Source organism: Spermophilus citellus, assembly GCF_964194105.1.
Source record: "Spermophilus citellus genome assembly, chromosome: X".
NCBI lineage: Eukaryota > Metazoa > Chordata > Mammalia > Rodentia > Sciuridae > Spermophilus > Spermophilus citellus.
This window is the reverse complement of record NC_138190.1, coordinates 40,488,568-40,505,487: the sequence shown is the minus strand read 5'-3', so window position 1 is coordinate 40,505,487 and position 16,920 is coordinate 40,488,568. Positions and strand designations below refer to the sequence as shown.

General features: G+C 41.8%; 1 protein-coding gene and 1 pseudogene across 6 annotated transcripts in view; one reads left to right on the top strand and one right to left on the bottom strand.

Moving 5' to 3' along the window:
* Positions 1-1,095: 1,095 nt before the first annotated feature.
* LOC308639158 (eukaryotic translation initiation factor 1-like) lies at positions 1,096-2,519 on the top strand (annotated as a pseudogene). Its single transcript has one exon. The product of its transcript is annotated as a eukaryotic translation initiation factor 1-like (transcript).
* The window catches only part of ZNF157 (zinc finger protein 157), a 41,667-nt gene continuing 26,923 nt past the window's right edge, over positions 2,177-16,920 (bottom strand). For 4 of the 5 annotated variants that reach the window (XM_081277230.1, XM_081277227.1, XM_081277228.1 and 1 more), the window contains 3 exons: positions 8,501-8,627; positions 8,137-8,232; positions 2,177-7,220 (listed from right to left, as the gene is read on the bottom strand). In XM_081277230.1, coding sequence (XP_081133356.1) covers positions 5,995-7,220; positions 8,137-8,232; positions 8,501-8,549 — 1,371 coding nt within the window. In that variant the 5' untranslated portion in view covers positions 8,550-8,627 and the 3' untranslated portion in view covers positions 2,177-5,994. Of the gene's footprint in view, positions 7,221-8,136; positions 8,319-8,500; positions 8,628-16,920 lie in introns of all 5 variants that reach the window. The other variant, XM_081277231.1, reaches the window with a different exon arrangement.

Sequence of the window (16,920 nt, the reverse complement as noted above, 5' to 3'; positions counted from 1 at the left end):
AAAAATAAATATTTTTTAAAAAATAAAAATAAAAATCTCCAAGGAGCAAAGACATCCCATAGTCATCCTCCAATCTTAGCACAGATGTCTGAAGGATACTGGGTAGAGATGTGATTCCCATTTTTAAAGGGGGACTGGTACAGAGGTTACCCACTGAGATGGATCCCATGCTAGACACCTTTTATGCCTGTGATCCCCACCATGCACACGCTCTCAGCTATCACAGAGATTCGACACTGACACAGTGAATGCTGGGGAGCGCTCACTTTAATGGATTTTCTAAAAGGGTAATGGAAGGAAACAGTGACCCCAGGGCTACAGATGTCCTGCCATGAGTCCACACCAGGGCTCTGAAGCAGGCAGCCTCTCTATAGAAATTGCTCCCCTGTGGCAAGGATCTTACTGGGAAAAAGGTGTTCCCTCTACAGCCTGCAATTCTCAGTTGCTGTTTAATGTCTTCAGTTGCATCCAGTGGGTACAGTAGTTAGTCCCTTTTATCCATGGTTTTACTTTCCACATTTTCAGTTACCTATAGTCAATCACAGTCTGGAAATAGTACATGGAAAATTCCAGAAATAAATAATTTGTAAGTGGGCTGGGGATGTGACTCAAGCAGTAGCGCACTCGCCTGGCATGCGTGCGGCCCGGGTTCGATCCTCAGCACCACATACCAACAAAGATGTTGTGTCCGCCAAAAACTAAAAAATAAATATTAAAACTCTCTCTCTCCTCTCTCTTCTCTCCCCTCTCTCTCTCTCTCTCTCTCTCCCTCTCTCACTCTCTCTTTAAAAAAAATAATAATAATTTGTAAGTTTTAAATTGCATGCCATTTTGAGTAGAATGATGAAATATTACACTGTACTGCTTGTTACAGTTTATTGTTATGTGTCCTATTTTATTGTTATTGTTAATCTCTTACTGTGTTTATGAATTAAACTTTATCGTATGTATGTATAAGAAAAAACAGTATATAGAGAGTTTGATATGGTCTACAGTTTCAGGCATCTCAGGAAACCCAAGTCTGACTCCTGGAATGAGAACAGAACACTTTTTATTGTTTTGTTTTCACATTTTAATTGAGACATAACTTACATACAATACAATGCATACATTTTAAGCTGCCCATTTGATGATTATTGTATACACCCATCAACACACACTCCAATCAAGATATGAAATATTTTCATCAACCCAAGAAGTTCCTTCCTACCCTTTATGAGTTAATATCCACCTCCAGAGGCAACCACTGGTCTGTTTTGTTACTATAGATGCTCTTTATTTAGGTTTGACATTTTCCATAATAAACTATTAAAACATCCAAAAATTTTAAATCATCAAAACTGATTTTTTTAAATGGGTGAGATAAAGATTGGAAGAGTTGATGAAATGGCTTTTTGATACATTTAATACTTAGTAAACCAGAGTAAGGGCATGCTATATAGAAAATACAGGAAGGATAGTATATATATTCAATATATGCTGTAGTGTGGGTGTCTGAGGATCAATTGAAATGCCCTGTGTATCATAAGCATGGGAGATTCAGGGGAAAAGCAAATAATTTATTTACTCTGGCATAGTGCCACGCAATACTAAAAGGTAAAGGATTCACTCTTTAAAAAACATGTCATAAGGAAACAGTCTCAGACTGGATGCGATGGCTCATGTCTGTAATCCTAGCAGCTCAGGAGGCTTAAGCAGGAAGGTCACAAGTTTGAGGACAACCTCAGCAATGTAAGAGACCATTTCTCAAAATAAAAAATAAAAAAGGGCTGGGGATGAAGCTCGTTGGTAGAGTACCCCTGGGTTTATTCTCCAGGACCCAAAACAAAACAAAACCCAGACAAAGTTGAGAAGTTCACCACAATCAGACACCCACTAGAGCACACTCTACAGGGTATTTTTCAGGCAAAGAGGAAAATGATCCCTGGATGGAGTGCAGAAAGCAAAGAGGAACCAAGATGGCAAATATGTGAGCAAAATAAAAGAAATATTGCCAATATAAGATAAAAATGTTCCTGAATCCCCAGTCACTGAGTCTCTGCCAATGACTCAGCAGCCTCCCCCTCCATCCCCCCTGCACTTCCCGAGGCCCCGCCCCCCCTTCTCCCGCAGCCCCCCCCCCCCCCCCCCCGCGTTTCCACCGTTTCCACCGCAGAAAAGGAATCCTATCCTATTTCCTATATTTCCGGTATCCAGAACCTCCACTTTTGACCCTTTTGCTGATGCAAGCAAGGGTTATGACCTGCTTCCTGCTGGCACTGAGGATTAGATCCACATAATAATTCAACAGAGAAACGTCTGGAAGACCCTTACTACTGTCCAAGGAGTCGCTGGTGATTACGATTAAAAGAAACGAATGGAGGTGTTTAGGAAGAAATTTGCCTGCAATAGTACTGTAATTGAGCATCCAGAATATGGAGAAGTAATTCAGCTACAGGGCGACCAGTGCAAGAACATGCCAGTTCCTGGTAGAGATTGGACTGGCTAAGGGCAATCAGCTGAAGGTTCATGGGTTTTAAGTGCTTGTGGCTTACTGAAGCTTAAGTGAAAATTTCCTTGCAATAAGTAGAATGTCCTTTCTGTCCCTTGTCACAAGTTCAAAAACCTCACAGCTTGTATAATGTAACCACTTGGGGTCCTCTTTTAACTTGGACTAGTGTAACTCCTTCATGCAATAAACTGAAAAGAGCCATGCTGTCTAGTCTTGAAGTCCTTCATTTAAACAGAGGTCAAGCAGTAGGTGCCTGGCAGTGTCCACCCTGAAACAAAGCAATAACATGATGTTTCAGCAAAGCCCAGAGCCCCAAGATCAGATGGCTGTGTCTGACCAGAAGCTTCTCAGCTCTCCCTTAACAGAGGCCCCTGCCCTAAGAGTGTTCTGACCTGATCAGGAGGATGGGTTAAGGCAACTGTACAACTAGAGGGGGACTTTGGTAGTTTGGGTGGGTTTTTTTGTTTTTTGTTTTGTTTTGTTTTTTAAAAAGAATCCCTGGTGTCTAACCTGACCAGGTAGGCAGAACTCAGAGGCCACCTTCCCTCTTGTGAGGCGATGCGACATTTGACTTGCCACCAATGTCTTTTTTTTTTTTTTTTGACTAGACATATCTTAGCTAAGGGGTATCCAAAACAACAGAATGTGAGGCCAGCTTAATATCAGTTAAATTTTTGAGAAAGGAACAGATACCAACTGATGTTATCAGTCCCATAGCTAGCTGTAGAGCTTGCAACTCACTAGCAACAGCTGCCCAGTGTCATGTGAAGTGATAAACTGTTTTCTGGTTTTCTTTTTCCCCTTCCAGTTTTAATGTTATATAATGTATTTAGACCCTTATTTAAATAAACTTGTTTTCAGAAATGAAAAAAAAAGTTTGTGATGTGTGTGCCACACACACACACACACACACACACACACACACCATAACTCATTATATTTTTAAATACACGTATGTGTATATGTGTGTGTGTGTGTGTGTGTGTATATACACACATATACATACACACATACACACACATATGAGCAAAGTTGCTGTTAAAATTTTAGGTGGTGCAACACCTGTAATCCCAGCATCTTGAGAGGCTGAGACAGGAGGACCTTGAATTCAAAGCCAGCCTCAGCAACTTAGCAAGGCACAAGTGCCTTGTCTAAGTAAAAGACACCTGTCTGTAAATAAAATATAAAAAGGGCTGGGGATGTGGCTCATTGGTTAAGCACCCCTGGGTTCAATCCTCAGTACCAAAAAAAAAATTAGAAGACTAATATTAAGTGCTGGTGATGCTAGGAACTTCTCAAACTTCTGACAGTATAAAGTAATCCAATTCAGAAAGGAAAAAAACAATAAAGTTGACAAACTTTGACGCAGATTAATCAGGGCCCAGGTAAGACACAGAAACCATACCCATTATTTTCACAGAGAAAAGTTATTTTAAATAACAATTGCTTATAAAATTGGAGAATTCCCACATATAACTTAAGAGACAAAAAGAAAACAAATTTAAGTTTTCAGGGAGGCAGCAACTGTAGAAAGCAGCTAGGCTAGGTAGTAACAAAAGGATACCATTGGAGTTATTAAAAATTAGAAAGGTGGAAGAGGGGTCCCATGTAACTGGGACTCAGGCCTCTAAGGAGGTTTTATCAGCCAGCTGATGCCTATGTCTCAAAGCAGGTGGAGTCCCATAAAGCTGAATCTAGGGGGACTAGGAAATCTCAAAGTGCACAAAACTGCTTCTATGACAAGGAATTCTGCTGCCTAGTGAAAACACAGTGCTGGCTGGACACACAGATGAAGGAGGAGCTAACAGGAAGGGACAAAAGGACCCAGTTCCTTTTTTTCCCCTCTCTCTCCAGTCCTAAAATTTACATCTAGTATCTCTTCTTGGCAGAGAGCAGCTGGCAATACAGAAATGTGGTTTTTAGACTCACAAAGTACAATCTAGAAAGGTGGGTTTGGAGCTGGGACACAAGAGCTTAATAACTGCTGGCTGAGGTGGCACACACCTGTAATCCCAGCTGCTTGGGAGGCTGAGGCAGGAAAATCACAAGTTTGAGAGCAATCCAGGCAGCTTTGAGAGACCTTGCCTCAAAATAAGACATAAAAAAGACTGGGGATGTAGCTCAGTTGTAAAGTGCCCCTGGGTTCAATCTCCAATACAAAAAAAAAAAAAAAGAGCTTAGTAACTGGCAAATCACTACACCCTATGAACCAGCAATTCCACTTCTAGGTCACAAAACACAGAAACAATACAATGTCCTTCACAAGGGGAATGGAGAGGGGAATAAATAAATTAGACTTTTATCAACATGGATAGATATTGAGAAGGTAGCATCACATAAAAAAAGCAAGCTACCAAATTTTATTTTATTTATTTTTATTTTTATTTTTTGGTGGTACTAGAGATTGAACCCAGGACCTTGTACATCTAGGCAAGCACTCTACCAACTGAGCTATATCCCCAGCCTACCAAATTTTATCTATAGTGTGACAGTATCTGTGTAACATTAACAAGACCATGTAGTATTATACATTGCAGACTTCATTCTATACGAAAGGAAATCTCAAAGTGGATTGAAATTCTAAATGATGGTAAAAACTTCAACTGCAGAGGAAAGTATAGAAAAAAAAACTTCAGCAGAAGAACGAACAAAATGAATCAGTCATGGACTGAGAGAACACATTACATAACACACGAAAAAGGATTTTTATAATCTCATATATTAAACACCATTTCAACCAGGAAGTAAAACATGAACAGCCTATTAGAAAACAGTGAGCATACCAAGCACAGGGGCACCTACATGTAATCCCAGCAACTCATGAGGCTGAGGCAGGAGGATCACAATATGAAGCCACCTTCAGTAACTTAGTGAGGTCCTGTGTCAAAATAAAAAATAAAAAGGACTTGGGATGTGGCTTAGTGGTTAAGCACCCCTGGGGTCATTCCCTGGTACAGAAAAAAAGATAAAAGAGGGGCTGGGGTTGTGACTCAGTGGTAGCATGCTTGCCTAGTATGCATGACACACTGGGTTCAATTCTCAGCACCACATTCAAATAAATAAAATAAAGATCCATCAACAACTAAAAAAATTTTTTTTAAAAAGACAAAAGAAAACAGTGAGCACCAGCTACTTTGGAGGCTGAGGCAAGTTCAAGGCCAGCCTTAGAAGCCTAGTGAAACACTGTCTCAAAATAAAAAAGGACTGTGGCTGTGGCTCAGTGGTAAAGTGCCCATGGGTTCAATTCTCAGTACCAAATAATCAGTGAGGAAAGAATGTGAACAGTCAATACATGGAAGGAAAAACCTGAAGGGCCAAACGGATAAGATATTCAACTTCACCACCAACTGGGGAAATACAAATGAAAATAACAAGGAGCTGCCCCCTAAGGGGGTCAGGAACTAGCTTTCCACCAAGCTAGGTGCCACAACATGACAGGGATATTCTGAGTGCTCTGGTAATCAGATGCCCCAAGGGGCTTGATCCAGGGGTGGGGAGGGTCTTTAGGGAGGGGCTTTTTCTATTGCACATGGCAAGGGCCGGCCTAAGTGAGTTCTCTGGTGTTCCGTGAGGTGTGCCTTCCGGCAGAAAGCCTTCCCGCACTCTTGACATTCAAAGGGTCTCTCCCCCGTGTGAATTCGCTGATGCTCAATGAGACGGGCTTTCACGTAGAAGGCATTTCCACACTCACTGCATTCATACGGTTTCTCTCCTGTGTGCGTTCTCCGGTGCTGCCGAAGGGACTTCCTCATGCTAAAGATCTTCCCACACTCAGTGCATTCATAGGGTTTCTCTCCCGAATGTCTTCGCTGATGCTCGATGAGACGTGCTTTCACGTAGAAGGCGTAACCACATTTGTTGCATTGGTAAGGCTTCTCTCCCGTGTGAATTCTCTGATGGACCCCAAGAGAGGAGTGCACACTGAAAGCTTTCCCACATTCATTGCACTGATAGGGTTTCTCACCGGTGTGGATCCTCTGATGATTATTGAGAGTCATCTTCATTCGGAAGAACTTCCCACATTCTGCACATTCATAAGGTTTCTCCCCTGTGTGAATGCTCTGATGTTGATTTAGGGATTTCTTTGCCCGGAAATTTTTCCCACATTCCCCACATTCATAGGGTTTCTCCCCCGTGTGAGTTCTCTGGTGCTGGGTGAGGGCTATCTTGACACGAAATGGTTTCCCACATTCACTACACTTGTAGGGTTTCTCCCCCGTGTGAGTCCTCTGGTGGATGGTGAGAGTTGCCTTCTCGGAAAAGGTTTTCCCACATTCTGTACATTCATAGGGTCTCTCTCCTGTGTGGGTTCTCCTGTGTAAAATGAGTTGTGACTTCCGGCCAAAAGATTTCCCACATTCAGGGCATTCGAAAGGCTTCTCCCCCGTGTGAGTTTTCTGATGGGCAATGAGGTATGATCTGGCACTGAAGGTTTTGGCACAGTCGCCACATTCATAAGGTTTTTCCCCTGTGTGTATTCGCAGATGTTCAACCAGGTTTGATTTCCTGCAGTATGCCTTCCCACATTCATGACATTCAAAGCTTTTATCTCCAGTGTGTGTTCTTTTCTGTTGAAGGAAGCCAGTTTCCTGGTGGAAGCCTTTCCCACATCCATTATATTCAACCTTTTGATTCAAACTGTGAAGACTCTGATGCTGAAGCAGGCTGTTATCCAGCCTGAGGGCATTAGCCCCAACAGAGCTGTTGCCACACAGTAGTGAGAGAGATCCTTTAAAAACAAACCAGAGTCTGTCACTGTTTGAGGTACTAACACCTTCAAATGGCTTCTGTCATAGTGTAAAATTAAACTCGTCACCAGAGCCTTTATAATTTATATCATTTTGGCCCCCTGATGACTCACTGATACTACCTCTCAATATTTTTCCCTCTTTTGCCCTGGCCTTTTTGCAAGTCCCAGGAGATGTCACTTAGACTAAGCTTGGCACTGGGTTCAATCTGCCCACAATATTCAAAATTCATATGGCTCAGCCAGGTGTGGTGGTGCACACTTGTAATCCCAGCAACTTGGGAGGCTGAGGCAGGAGGATTGTGAGTTCAAAGCCAGCCTCAGCAATTTAGTGAGGTCCTCAGCAACTTGGCAAGACCCTGTCTCTAAATAAAACATAAAAAGGGCTGGGGAGCTGGGCATGGTGGCACATGCCTATAATTCCAATGGCTCAGGAGGCTGAGGCAGGAGGATTGTGAGTTCAAAGCCAGCCTCAGCAAAAACTAGGCACTTAGCAATTCAGTTCCTGTCTCTAAATAAAATACAAAATAGGGCTGGGGATGTGGTTCAGTGGCCTAGTGCTCCTGAGTTCAATCCCTGGCACCCCCTCCCTCCCAAAAAAGGGCTATGGATGTGGCTCAGTGGTAAGTGTCCCTAGATTCAATTCCTGGTACAAAAAAAGAAAAAGAGTACTGGATAACTTGACAAAAATCAAGATAAAACAACAGTGAATTGTGAGCATGATGTTGGGGTATGGAATTTAGGTATCGAAAGCAGTTAAACCTTCTGTCCTTATTTTCAAAGAGTTCAGGCCTAGCAAAAGAGATTCCTAGAAATATTGTATAAGGATATCCTCTGACCTGAATTCCTGGGATCTCACTCCCCCTGTGTTCCATATGTCTGTTTCTTACATACTCACCTGAGTAACCATGATCTGAAGATTCCTCCTCTAATATCCACAGTTCTTCTCCTCGCTCCAATTTGAAGATCATCTCTGGTTTGGCCACGCAGAGGCCTGTTAATGGGAAATGGCACAGGACGTGGGCCAAGATGTCTGAGCTTTGGGGCCTCTGATGAAGGAGGAAGGTGCATCTTCATGAGCTGCACAAGGAAGGGGGCCCATTTAAACCTTTCACTGGGGAGATGAGAACATACAGAGTTCTTCCTGGTGCCCTAAACTGTTCAGCCAGTGTGACCCTTGAATCTGAAACTAAACTCTACAGAGGCTGCATGTGGTCTAGTGATCATATGCTCCCAGGAGTTACAAAGACAAACATCCTCACCCACGGATGCCAGGTTGCTGTAGGTCTCCAGCATCACATCCTTGTGCATGGTCCTCTGAGCAGGGTCCAGTCTGTGCCACTCTTGTCGGGTGAAATCCACAGCAACATCCTCAAATGACACGGACCCCTACAACAACAATCTCCAGTGATCAGAATTGGATGTATAAATTAAAAAAAAAAAAAGATGTTTGAGAACTGGTCCTTTCAATGGAGTCTTATTGAGAGCACACTAGAAAGAGGCACACCGGATACCCCATCCAGTATCTTACTTGATATTACACTTTTTTGGACAAAGGAAACCTGAAAAGTCACGCTACTGTGTTCATGCATTAATTCATGAAGAAAAGATTACTAAACTACTGAATTGAGACTGTGTGCCTGGTCCTCGGCAAGTTTCTGGGGAAATGAAAATGAAGAAACCATGGGATCTGCACTCAACAAGTTCACACAAGCAACTCAGTGAGACCCTGTCTCTAAATAAAATGCAAAAAAGGGCTGGAGATGTGGCTCAGTGAGTGGTTAAGCGTCCCTGGTTTCAATCCTCAATACCTCAAAAAAGGGGGGAAGGTTGTCGAGAACAGCAAAATGAGAGACAATGAGTCAAGGGAGGAGAAAGCGAGGTAGATCTTGAGACCCACCAGGAGTGTCTATGGAATATTCCAATGGAAATGTCCAGCTGGAATTCAGGACAGAAGGCTGGCATACAGCAAGGTTTGGGAGGCGAGATTATTTCACTACTATCTGAAGCTACTACAATGAATTGGGAAGCTAAGAGAGAACATGGGTTTGAGAGGAGAACCTGCTGAGAGCCATAGCCGAGTCTGAATGATGCATGGCATTTTCGCCAGAAGGAGTGGTTGAGAGATGAGGCCAGCAAGCCATTGAGATGATAATGGTTATGTTAAGCTGTATATATTAGACCCCTGCTGTCCGCCTGCTACTTTGGAGTTCTCGCGGGGATTCCCGGAGAGTTCCCATTGGTTGAGGAAGTGCCGGAGGAGGGATTTCCGGTTGGTGTGTGGTGTGTCCAGGGAGAAGGCCGCGTGGGTGGCGTTGGTGGAAAAGCCCGCATGCAGTGCCGGTGAGAGTTTAAATAAAGTAGTTGCTGTTTGAATCTACAAGGCTTTGTGGGGCTCGGTTATTCGTGCCCAGCCAGACTGCGGCAAGAACTGAGTACAGAGTCTGAGAGGCACCAATGTGCCATGAAGATTACAAGGCAAATTTTTGAATGGTAGGGACAGAACCAGGAAAGTATGATGTTTTGGAACATAAGCCAGGAGACAGTCTCAGATAACTGTGCCATTTCCAGTTTAAGATAGTGTGACTCAGTGGTCGAGGGCTTGCCTAGCACAAGGTTCTGGGTTCCACCATCAGCACCTCCATAAGAAAAGGATAGTGAATAATAACACACCCATTCATCTCGCCTATCTTTAAAAGCTAAAAGAAGACCTTTGGGCTGAGGTGTAGCCAAGTGGTAGAGAGCTTGCCTAGCATAAATGAGGCCCTGGTTCCATCCTGCACTACCAAAAAAATATTTATAATCTTCAGAGAAAAATGGAAGGCCCCTGTGAGACAAAGAGACTAGGAGAAATCCTATTTTTTTTCTTCATGCAGTTCTGCCCCCAACAAAGCCTAGTGCCAACACTGCAATCCAGCAACAGCAGTCACCTTGAAGGAAAGGGAGTCCTACTCTCTGACCAGAGACAGTGGGAAGGACCCCTGCCACTTTTATCCTATACTATCAATGGCTGATTCTGAAGGCAAACCTAGTTGGGAAACCCTGAGTGCCATAGTGGAAACGCTATATCTCCAGCTCTCTAGTCAGCTCAGGGAGCTACAGTGGGAGGAGGAAAAGCTTGTGGATGGGCTGGGGCTGTGGCTCAGCAGTGGAGTACTCACCCAGCACATACGAAGCCCTAGAAATTAAAAAAAAAAAATCAAAAGTGAGGGCTTGGGAATAGCTCAATTGGTAGAGTGCTTGCCTCACATGCACAAGGCCCTGGGTTCAATCCCCAGCAACATAATAATTAAATAATGAAAAGAACTGAACAGAAAAATGGACAAATCTACAACAATGACTAGAGACTTCAACAGCTCTCTAGGAGTAAGAACTAGTAGACAGAAAATCAGCAAGGATATAGGGAAATTGAACACCATCAATCAACCAAATAACTTTACAGACACTCTACTCCAAAGAAAAGATGGGTCCTTCAAGTACACATGGAATATTTACCAACATAGACCATATTCAGGATCATAAAACAATCCTCAATAAATTTAAAAGAATTGAAAACATTTCAAGTATTCTCTGATAATAAGGGAATTAAACTAGAAACCAATAATAGAAAGATGCCTGGAAAATTCCTAAATATTCAGAAACTGAAGAAGATATTGTCCATGCACAAGGCCCTGGGTTCAATCCCCAGTACTGAAAAAAAAAAAAAAACATTTTCCACTGGTTGTGGCAGTATGCTACTCAGGGGGCTGAGGCAGGAGGACTACTTGAGCCCAGGAGTTTGAGACCAGCCTAGACAACTAACAACAAACAAAAAAAACACATTTCTACATAATGCATGGTCCAAAAAGAAAGTCTCAAGGTAAATAAAAAATACTTTGTACTGAAAGAAGAATAAAATACAACATATCAAGCGGCTGGGGTGTGGCTCAGCAGTAGAGGGAGGCACTGGGTTCAATCCTCAGCACCACATAAAAGTAAATAAACAAAGATACTGCAACCATGTATAACTAAAAAAAAAATTAAAAATACAACATATCAGTATTTATGGGGTATAGATAAAGTAATGCTGAGATAGAAATTTTTTAAAGGAGAGAGAGAGAGAGAATGTTTTTTTTTAGGTAGATGGATACAACACAATGCCTTTTTATTTATTTATTTTTATGTGGTGCTGAGAATCAAACCCGGGTCCCGCCCATGCTAAGCGAGTGCTCTATTGCTAAGCCACAATCCCAGCCCAAGATAGAAATTTATAACAAGAAATACTTACAGTAAAAAAAAATCTGAAATCAACAATCTAAGCTTCTTACAATACTAGAATTGAGAGTAACATAAACTCAATGCAAGCAGAAGAAAGGAAATGATAAAAAGATAAGCAAAATTAAATATAGGGGAAAGAATAGAGAAATACATGACACCAAAAGTTCATTTTTTAAAAAGATTGATGAAATTGATTAACTTCTTGATGGACTAAGAAAGAAAAAAAACAAAAGAGACCACTTATTCATAGCAGAAGTAGAAGAGGAGATATCACTATATACTCCATAGACACTGAAATGAGAAAAAAAAATGAACACCTTTGTTCACATAAATTTAACAACTTAGATGAAATGGACCATTTCTATGAAATCCATAAAATACCAAAACTCACTCGAGAAGAAGTATATAACCTAAAGAAATATCTACTAAAAAATTGAATTCTTAGTTGAAAGCCTTCTGAAAAAAGAAATTCACAGGCCCAGATGGGTTAACTGGTCATTTCTACCAGCCATTTAAGGAATATATCAATTCTACACAATCCCTCCTTTTTTAATTTTCTTAAAGAGAATACTTCTCAACTCCTCCCTCCCTCCCTCCCCCCCCCCCTCTGCTAGGGATTAAAACCTAGGGCCTCACACATGCCAGGTAGGCAATCTACTAACACAGAGCCACATCCCCAGCCCTCAATTCTCAACTCATTTTGGGGGAGGTCAACATTATCCTGATTATAAAACCAAAGACATGACAAAAAAATTACAGTCTAATATCCCTCATAAACACAGAAGAAACCTCAACAAATAGCAAATCAAATCCAGAAACATGTAAAAACATACTGTCTGATCAGTTGAAATTTAACCAAAGAGTACAAGGCTGGCAGAAATTTTAAAAACCAATATGAGAGACAGGAGAATTACAAGTTCTTCAAGCGTAGCCTCATTAACTTAAGGAGGCCCTAAGAAACTTGGTGAGACTCTCTCTCGAAATAAAAAATAAAAAGGGTTGGGGATGCGGCTCAGGTCTTAAATACCCCTGGTGTTTAAAAAAATTTAAAAAAAAAAAAACAAAACAATATGACCCACCATATTAAGAAATGAAGGCTTGGGTGTAACTCAGAGGTAGAGGGCTTGGCTAGCATTTACAAGGCCCTTGGTTCAATTCCCAGTGGGAGAAGATTGGTTAATTCCATAAAATGAGATTATGAGAAATTTTCAAATTAAAAGTTTTCTAATTCTAATCATTTGGTTAAGACAGTGGCCATCAGGGGCTGGAGTTGTGGCTCAGTGGTAGAGTGCTCGCCTAGCATGCACAAGGCACTGGGTTCAATCCTCAGCACCATGTAAACGTAAAATAAAGATCTTGTGTCCACCTAAAACTTAAGAATAAATATTTGGAAAAAAAGATAGTGTCCATCAGGTTTCTCCACTATAAAGTTACCATTTCTCCCTATATAATTAAAATAAGTAATCAGTGGAGATATATTGAGATTATGTATATATTTTGTTCTTTATTAAACTTTCATTCAATAGTTTTGCATCTCTCAAAGACTTCTGTATAACTCTATTTTTAGTATTACTTGCTTGACTATTACTAGATGCTGTGATATTGTCAAATATAGATTTGGTCTCCAGTCCCCGGCTTCTGACATATAACTCCCAAAATCCTTGGAATTTCTAGAGTGATAAGAGTTTTTTTATATGTTTATGGGGTGACTGGTGGCTGAGGGCCCCTAGTCACCCCACAAACATATGATATTTAGTCTTAAAAAGGGTATTAGGAAAAAAAAGAAGGGTATTAGAAAGCTGGAACCAGGGACTGGAGAAGTAACTCATCAGTACAGCACTTATTTAGGATGTTCATGGGCCTAGGTTCAATACCCAGCATCATAATAAAGAATTACAAAAAGTCCCAATGGATACTATAGTTAGGAAAGTAAGGGTTGATGGAGTTGAGGTTAAAGTGAATGAGAGAGTTGGTATATTTGAACAGACTTTATATGAAGTAGCTTTATCACCTTTACCTGATTGTTAGGGGGATGAACATTGTATCTCACTGGGAAATTGTTATGATTTGGGTATGAGATATCCCCCAAAGGCTCCTGTTGGGAGCAACAAAGGAATCATTGCTTTGAACTCCGCAGCCTTGGACAGCTAGACTGCCCTTTTGGGCTTCTCTCAGTGCAACAGTGCAGAAAGACACACCCATTTGCAAGCAGCTGCTGTTAATGAGGCAGATTCCATGCCTGGTGTGGAATTTATGGGTTCAATAGCTTTGAATGCAGATGCCTGCTACCCTAGGGAGAAAGAGATACCAGTGCCTAACTGGCCCTGTGGTGCCAGCTGCCTGGAGGAGGAAGAATTACTGCTCAAGTGATAAGTCCCCAATCAAGCCAACTTCCCCACAGCCTCAGTTCCTTGTTTACCTTTGAAGAACCCTTCCTCACAATAAATTCCTTTGGTGTGTTTCACTATAAATAAAGCATTTGTCTGCTTTTCCCTTTGTTAGGATCAGATCCATCAGGTCTCTTCCACTGGTCAAGCCCCTGCTTTGAATACATATAATTCTCATTTTTGTGTTTATTTCTTTTTAAAATATTTTTTTAGTTATAGGTGGACACACAGTATCTTTATTTTATTTTTATGTGGTGCTGAGGATCGAACCCAGTGCCTCATGCATGGTAGGTGAGTGTTCTATCTCTGAGCCACAATCCCAGCCCTTGTGTTCATTTCTTAATCTTACTTTCCTAGCTTTTATTTGCAGCTGGCCCATACCTCCAACGTGTACCTACTCCCTTCCCACACAGGCCGTGGCAGAGAGGCTCCTGTATTAATATAGGAATATTCAGAGATGAAATGACTGGATTGTGAAATCTTAACTTAATCAGTCCATCCTAGCTTGAATGGACTAACTGGGTGGTATCTATAGGCAGGTGGGACACTGGGGACGGACCTTTGAAGGATGCACCTTCCCCATGGCCCCTTCCTCTTTTTTTCTGTGCTTTCAGGTGGCCATAGGTGGAGCAGTGCTTCTCCACCATGTCTGCCTGCTTCACCTTAGGCCCAGAGCAATGAATTTGCTTCACCATGGACTAAACTCCTGAAACCATGAGCCAAAATAAACTTTTCTTTCTCTAAGTGGTTCTTGTCAGGTACTTTGGCCATAGTAACCAAACACTGACTAATGTGGAAATGTTTCCCCTATCTGTACCGTAAAACAGAAAATATGTAAACCCACCCTTCAAACAAGGGGGCTAGGGTATGGTTGGTCCGGGGTACAATGCTTGCCTAGCATGCATGAGGCCCTAGGTTTGATCCCCAGCAACACACACACACACACACACACACACACACACACAGAACAACACAAAAAAGAAATCAGACAAACTATATGAATTGAACATGCTAAATCAGAACCAGTAAGATTACCCAAGCCCACATGATGTACAATAAAAGGAGTAGAGTGCTGGTTCAGAAAAAAATGTGGAGCCTGTCAAGACCTCCCAGTGATGACTACTGAGACTCTGGAGTTTTTCCACTTAAGGGACATTTCTTACTTTGCTATGGAATATTAATTGAAGCTACCTCTGTGATGGAAGGACACGAAATGATTTTAAAACGTGAAATGCCCATTGTCTTGGGTGATGTCAGAGAAATTCTAATGAGAAGGGAAGTGCCCAGAAGAATTGTAAGTTTCTGGGCACAATCCCAGAAACTTGAAACGTTGACGCATGAAGACTGCAACTTTGAAGCTATCCTCAGCAACTTAATGAGACCCTGTCTCAAAAAAAAAAAAAGGGAAGGGTTGGGGATACAGCTCAGTAATAGAGCCCTTGCCTAGCATGTGCAAGGCCCTGGGTTTAATCCCCATTACCTCAAAAAAAAAAACCAGTTTCATAGTAAAATGGAAATGATTTACACAGGAACATGCAACCAGGGGGAATGAAAGAATCTCTTTTGCCCTAAGACTAACTTTGAGCTGCATGAGGAATATCAAGATTCTGGAATAGTATCCTATAATCAGCCATCAACTGACTGACAAAGAGCTGCTGGGTTCATGGATGGCAGTTCCAAGGGAATGGACAACATCCTGGATATTGGAAGATTACCATTGTGACTGAGGAAGGTAAAAATAAATCAGCTTGGTGGACCGAATTGCATGCTGTTTATCTAGAAATGATGGAAGAACTGAACAGTGTTTAAAAAGCCCCGTGTTTGGGCTCTTACTTACTCATGAGCAATGGTGAATGACCTGACCAAATACTCAGGTAGGGAGGCAATAGAAACATGGCTATGAAAGGGATGGATACCCAAGTGGGATATGTACTACAGGAATTTGAGGGATGCATCCAAGTAGGACATGTCAATGCCTATCAAAAGAACCCACTTCTAGGTCTTTAGACTGTGAGCCCCACCCACTGCAGGCCAGCTCCAGGCAGCAGCAGGCACTCAGTGCAAGCCACTGGAATTCTCATTTAGGTCAAGTTGTTTTAGGATTGTTCTTCTGTACCATAATTTTGGAATGCTCTTAAATTCTTGCCTTTTTAAATGGTACCCACTGGGATCTCAAGGTTACACTATAATCATTTCATACATTATCCTTCACTAGGTTCTGCTTAATTTTTAATTTCATTTTTGATAGTCAAATGCCAGCCTTTCCTTTAGAAAGTGCCCACTGTGCCGGGTACATTGGCACATGCCTGTAATCCCAGTGGCTTGGAAGGCTGAGACAGGAGAATCATGAGTTCAAAGCCAGCCTCAGCAATGGAGAGGCACGAAGCAACTCAGTGAGACTCTGTCTCTAAATAAAATACAACATAGGGCTGGGGATGTGGCAATCCCTGGTACCAAAAAAAGTGTCCATTGTCCCATGAAAGCAGATTCCCCATCCCTTCAATGTTTTCTGTAAAGTGCAGAGATGTCTTCCGCCACTGATCTTGGAGTCTGCCTGAGCACAGGATGCTGATCTTCTCTGCTGGCTGGGCAAGGGTTTCATGTGGGTTCTTTTGGTCAAGAAGATGATCATTTGACCTTGCGTGGCTGTTGGGCATGCTTTTGTTTCCTGTTTCAATCTGTTCTAGTTCCTTACACCCTATTATCTCCCTAGAAGATACCAGACTCAGCTTTTCTCGTCCCTCTTAGAAGCCATGTGTGTTGATGTGGGCTGCTGCATGTCATTTTTGAGTTGGGCTCATCACACTGCGTTGCATTTTTATGATCTTATGTGAAGAGACTCTGTACTACCAGTAAAATTTACTCTCCCAAAATGTGTGACCTTGGGTCTGCATTAAACGATGTCAGCCATGTTCATAAAAAAAGAAAAGTGTCTTAGAGTGTTTGCTTTCTTTACCCAACTCAGTGAGCTTTTCTTTCAGATCATCCTTTGTCCAAATAGATTGAAGTCAACCCTATGATGAAACAGGTATTACAAT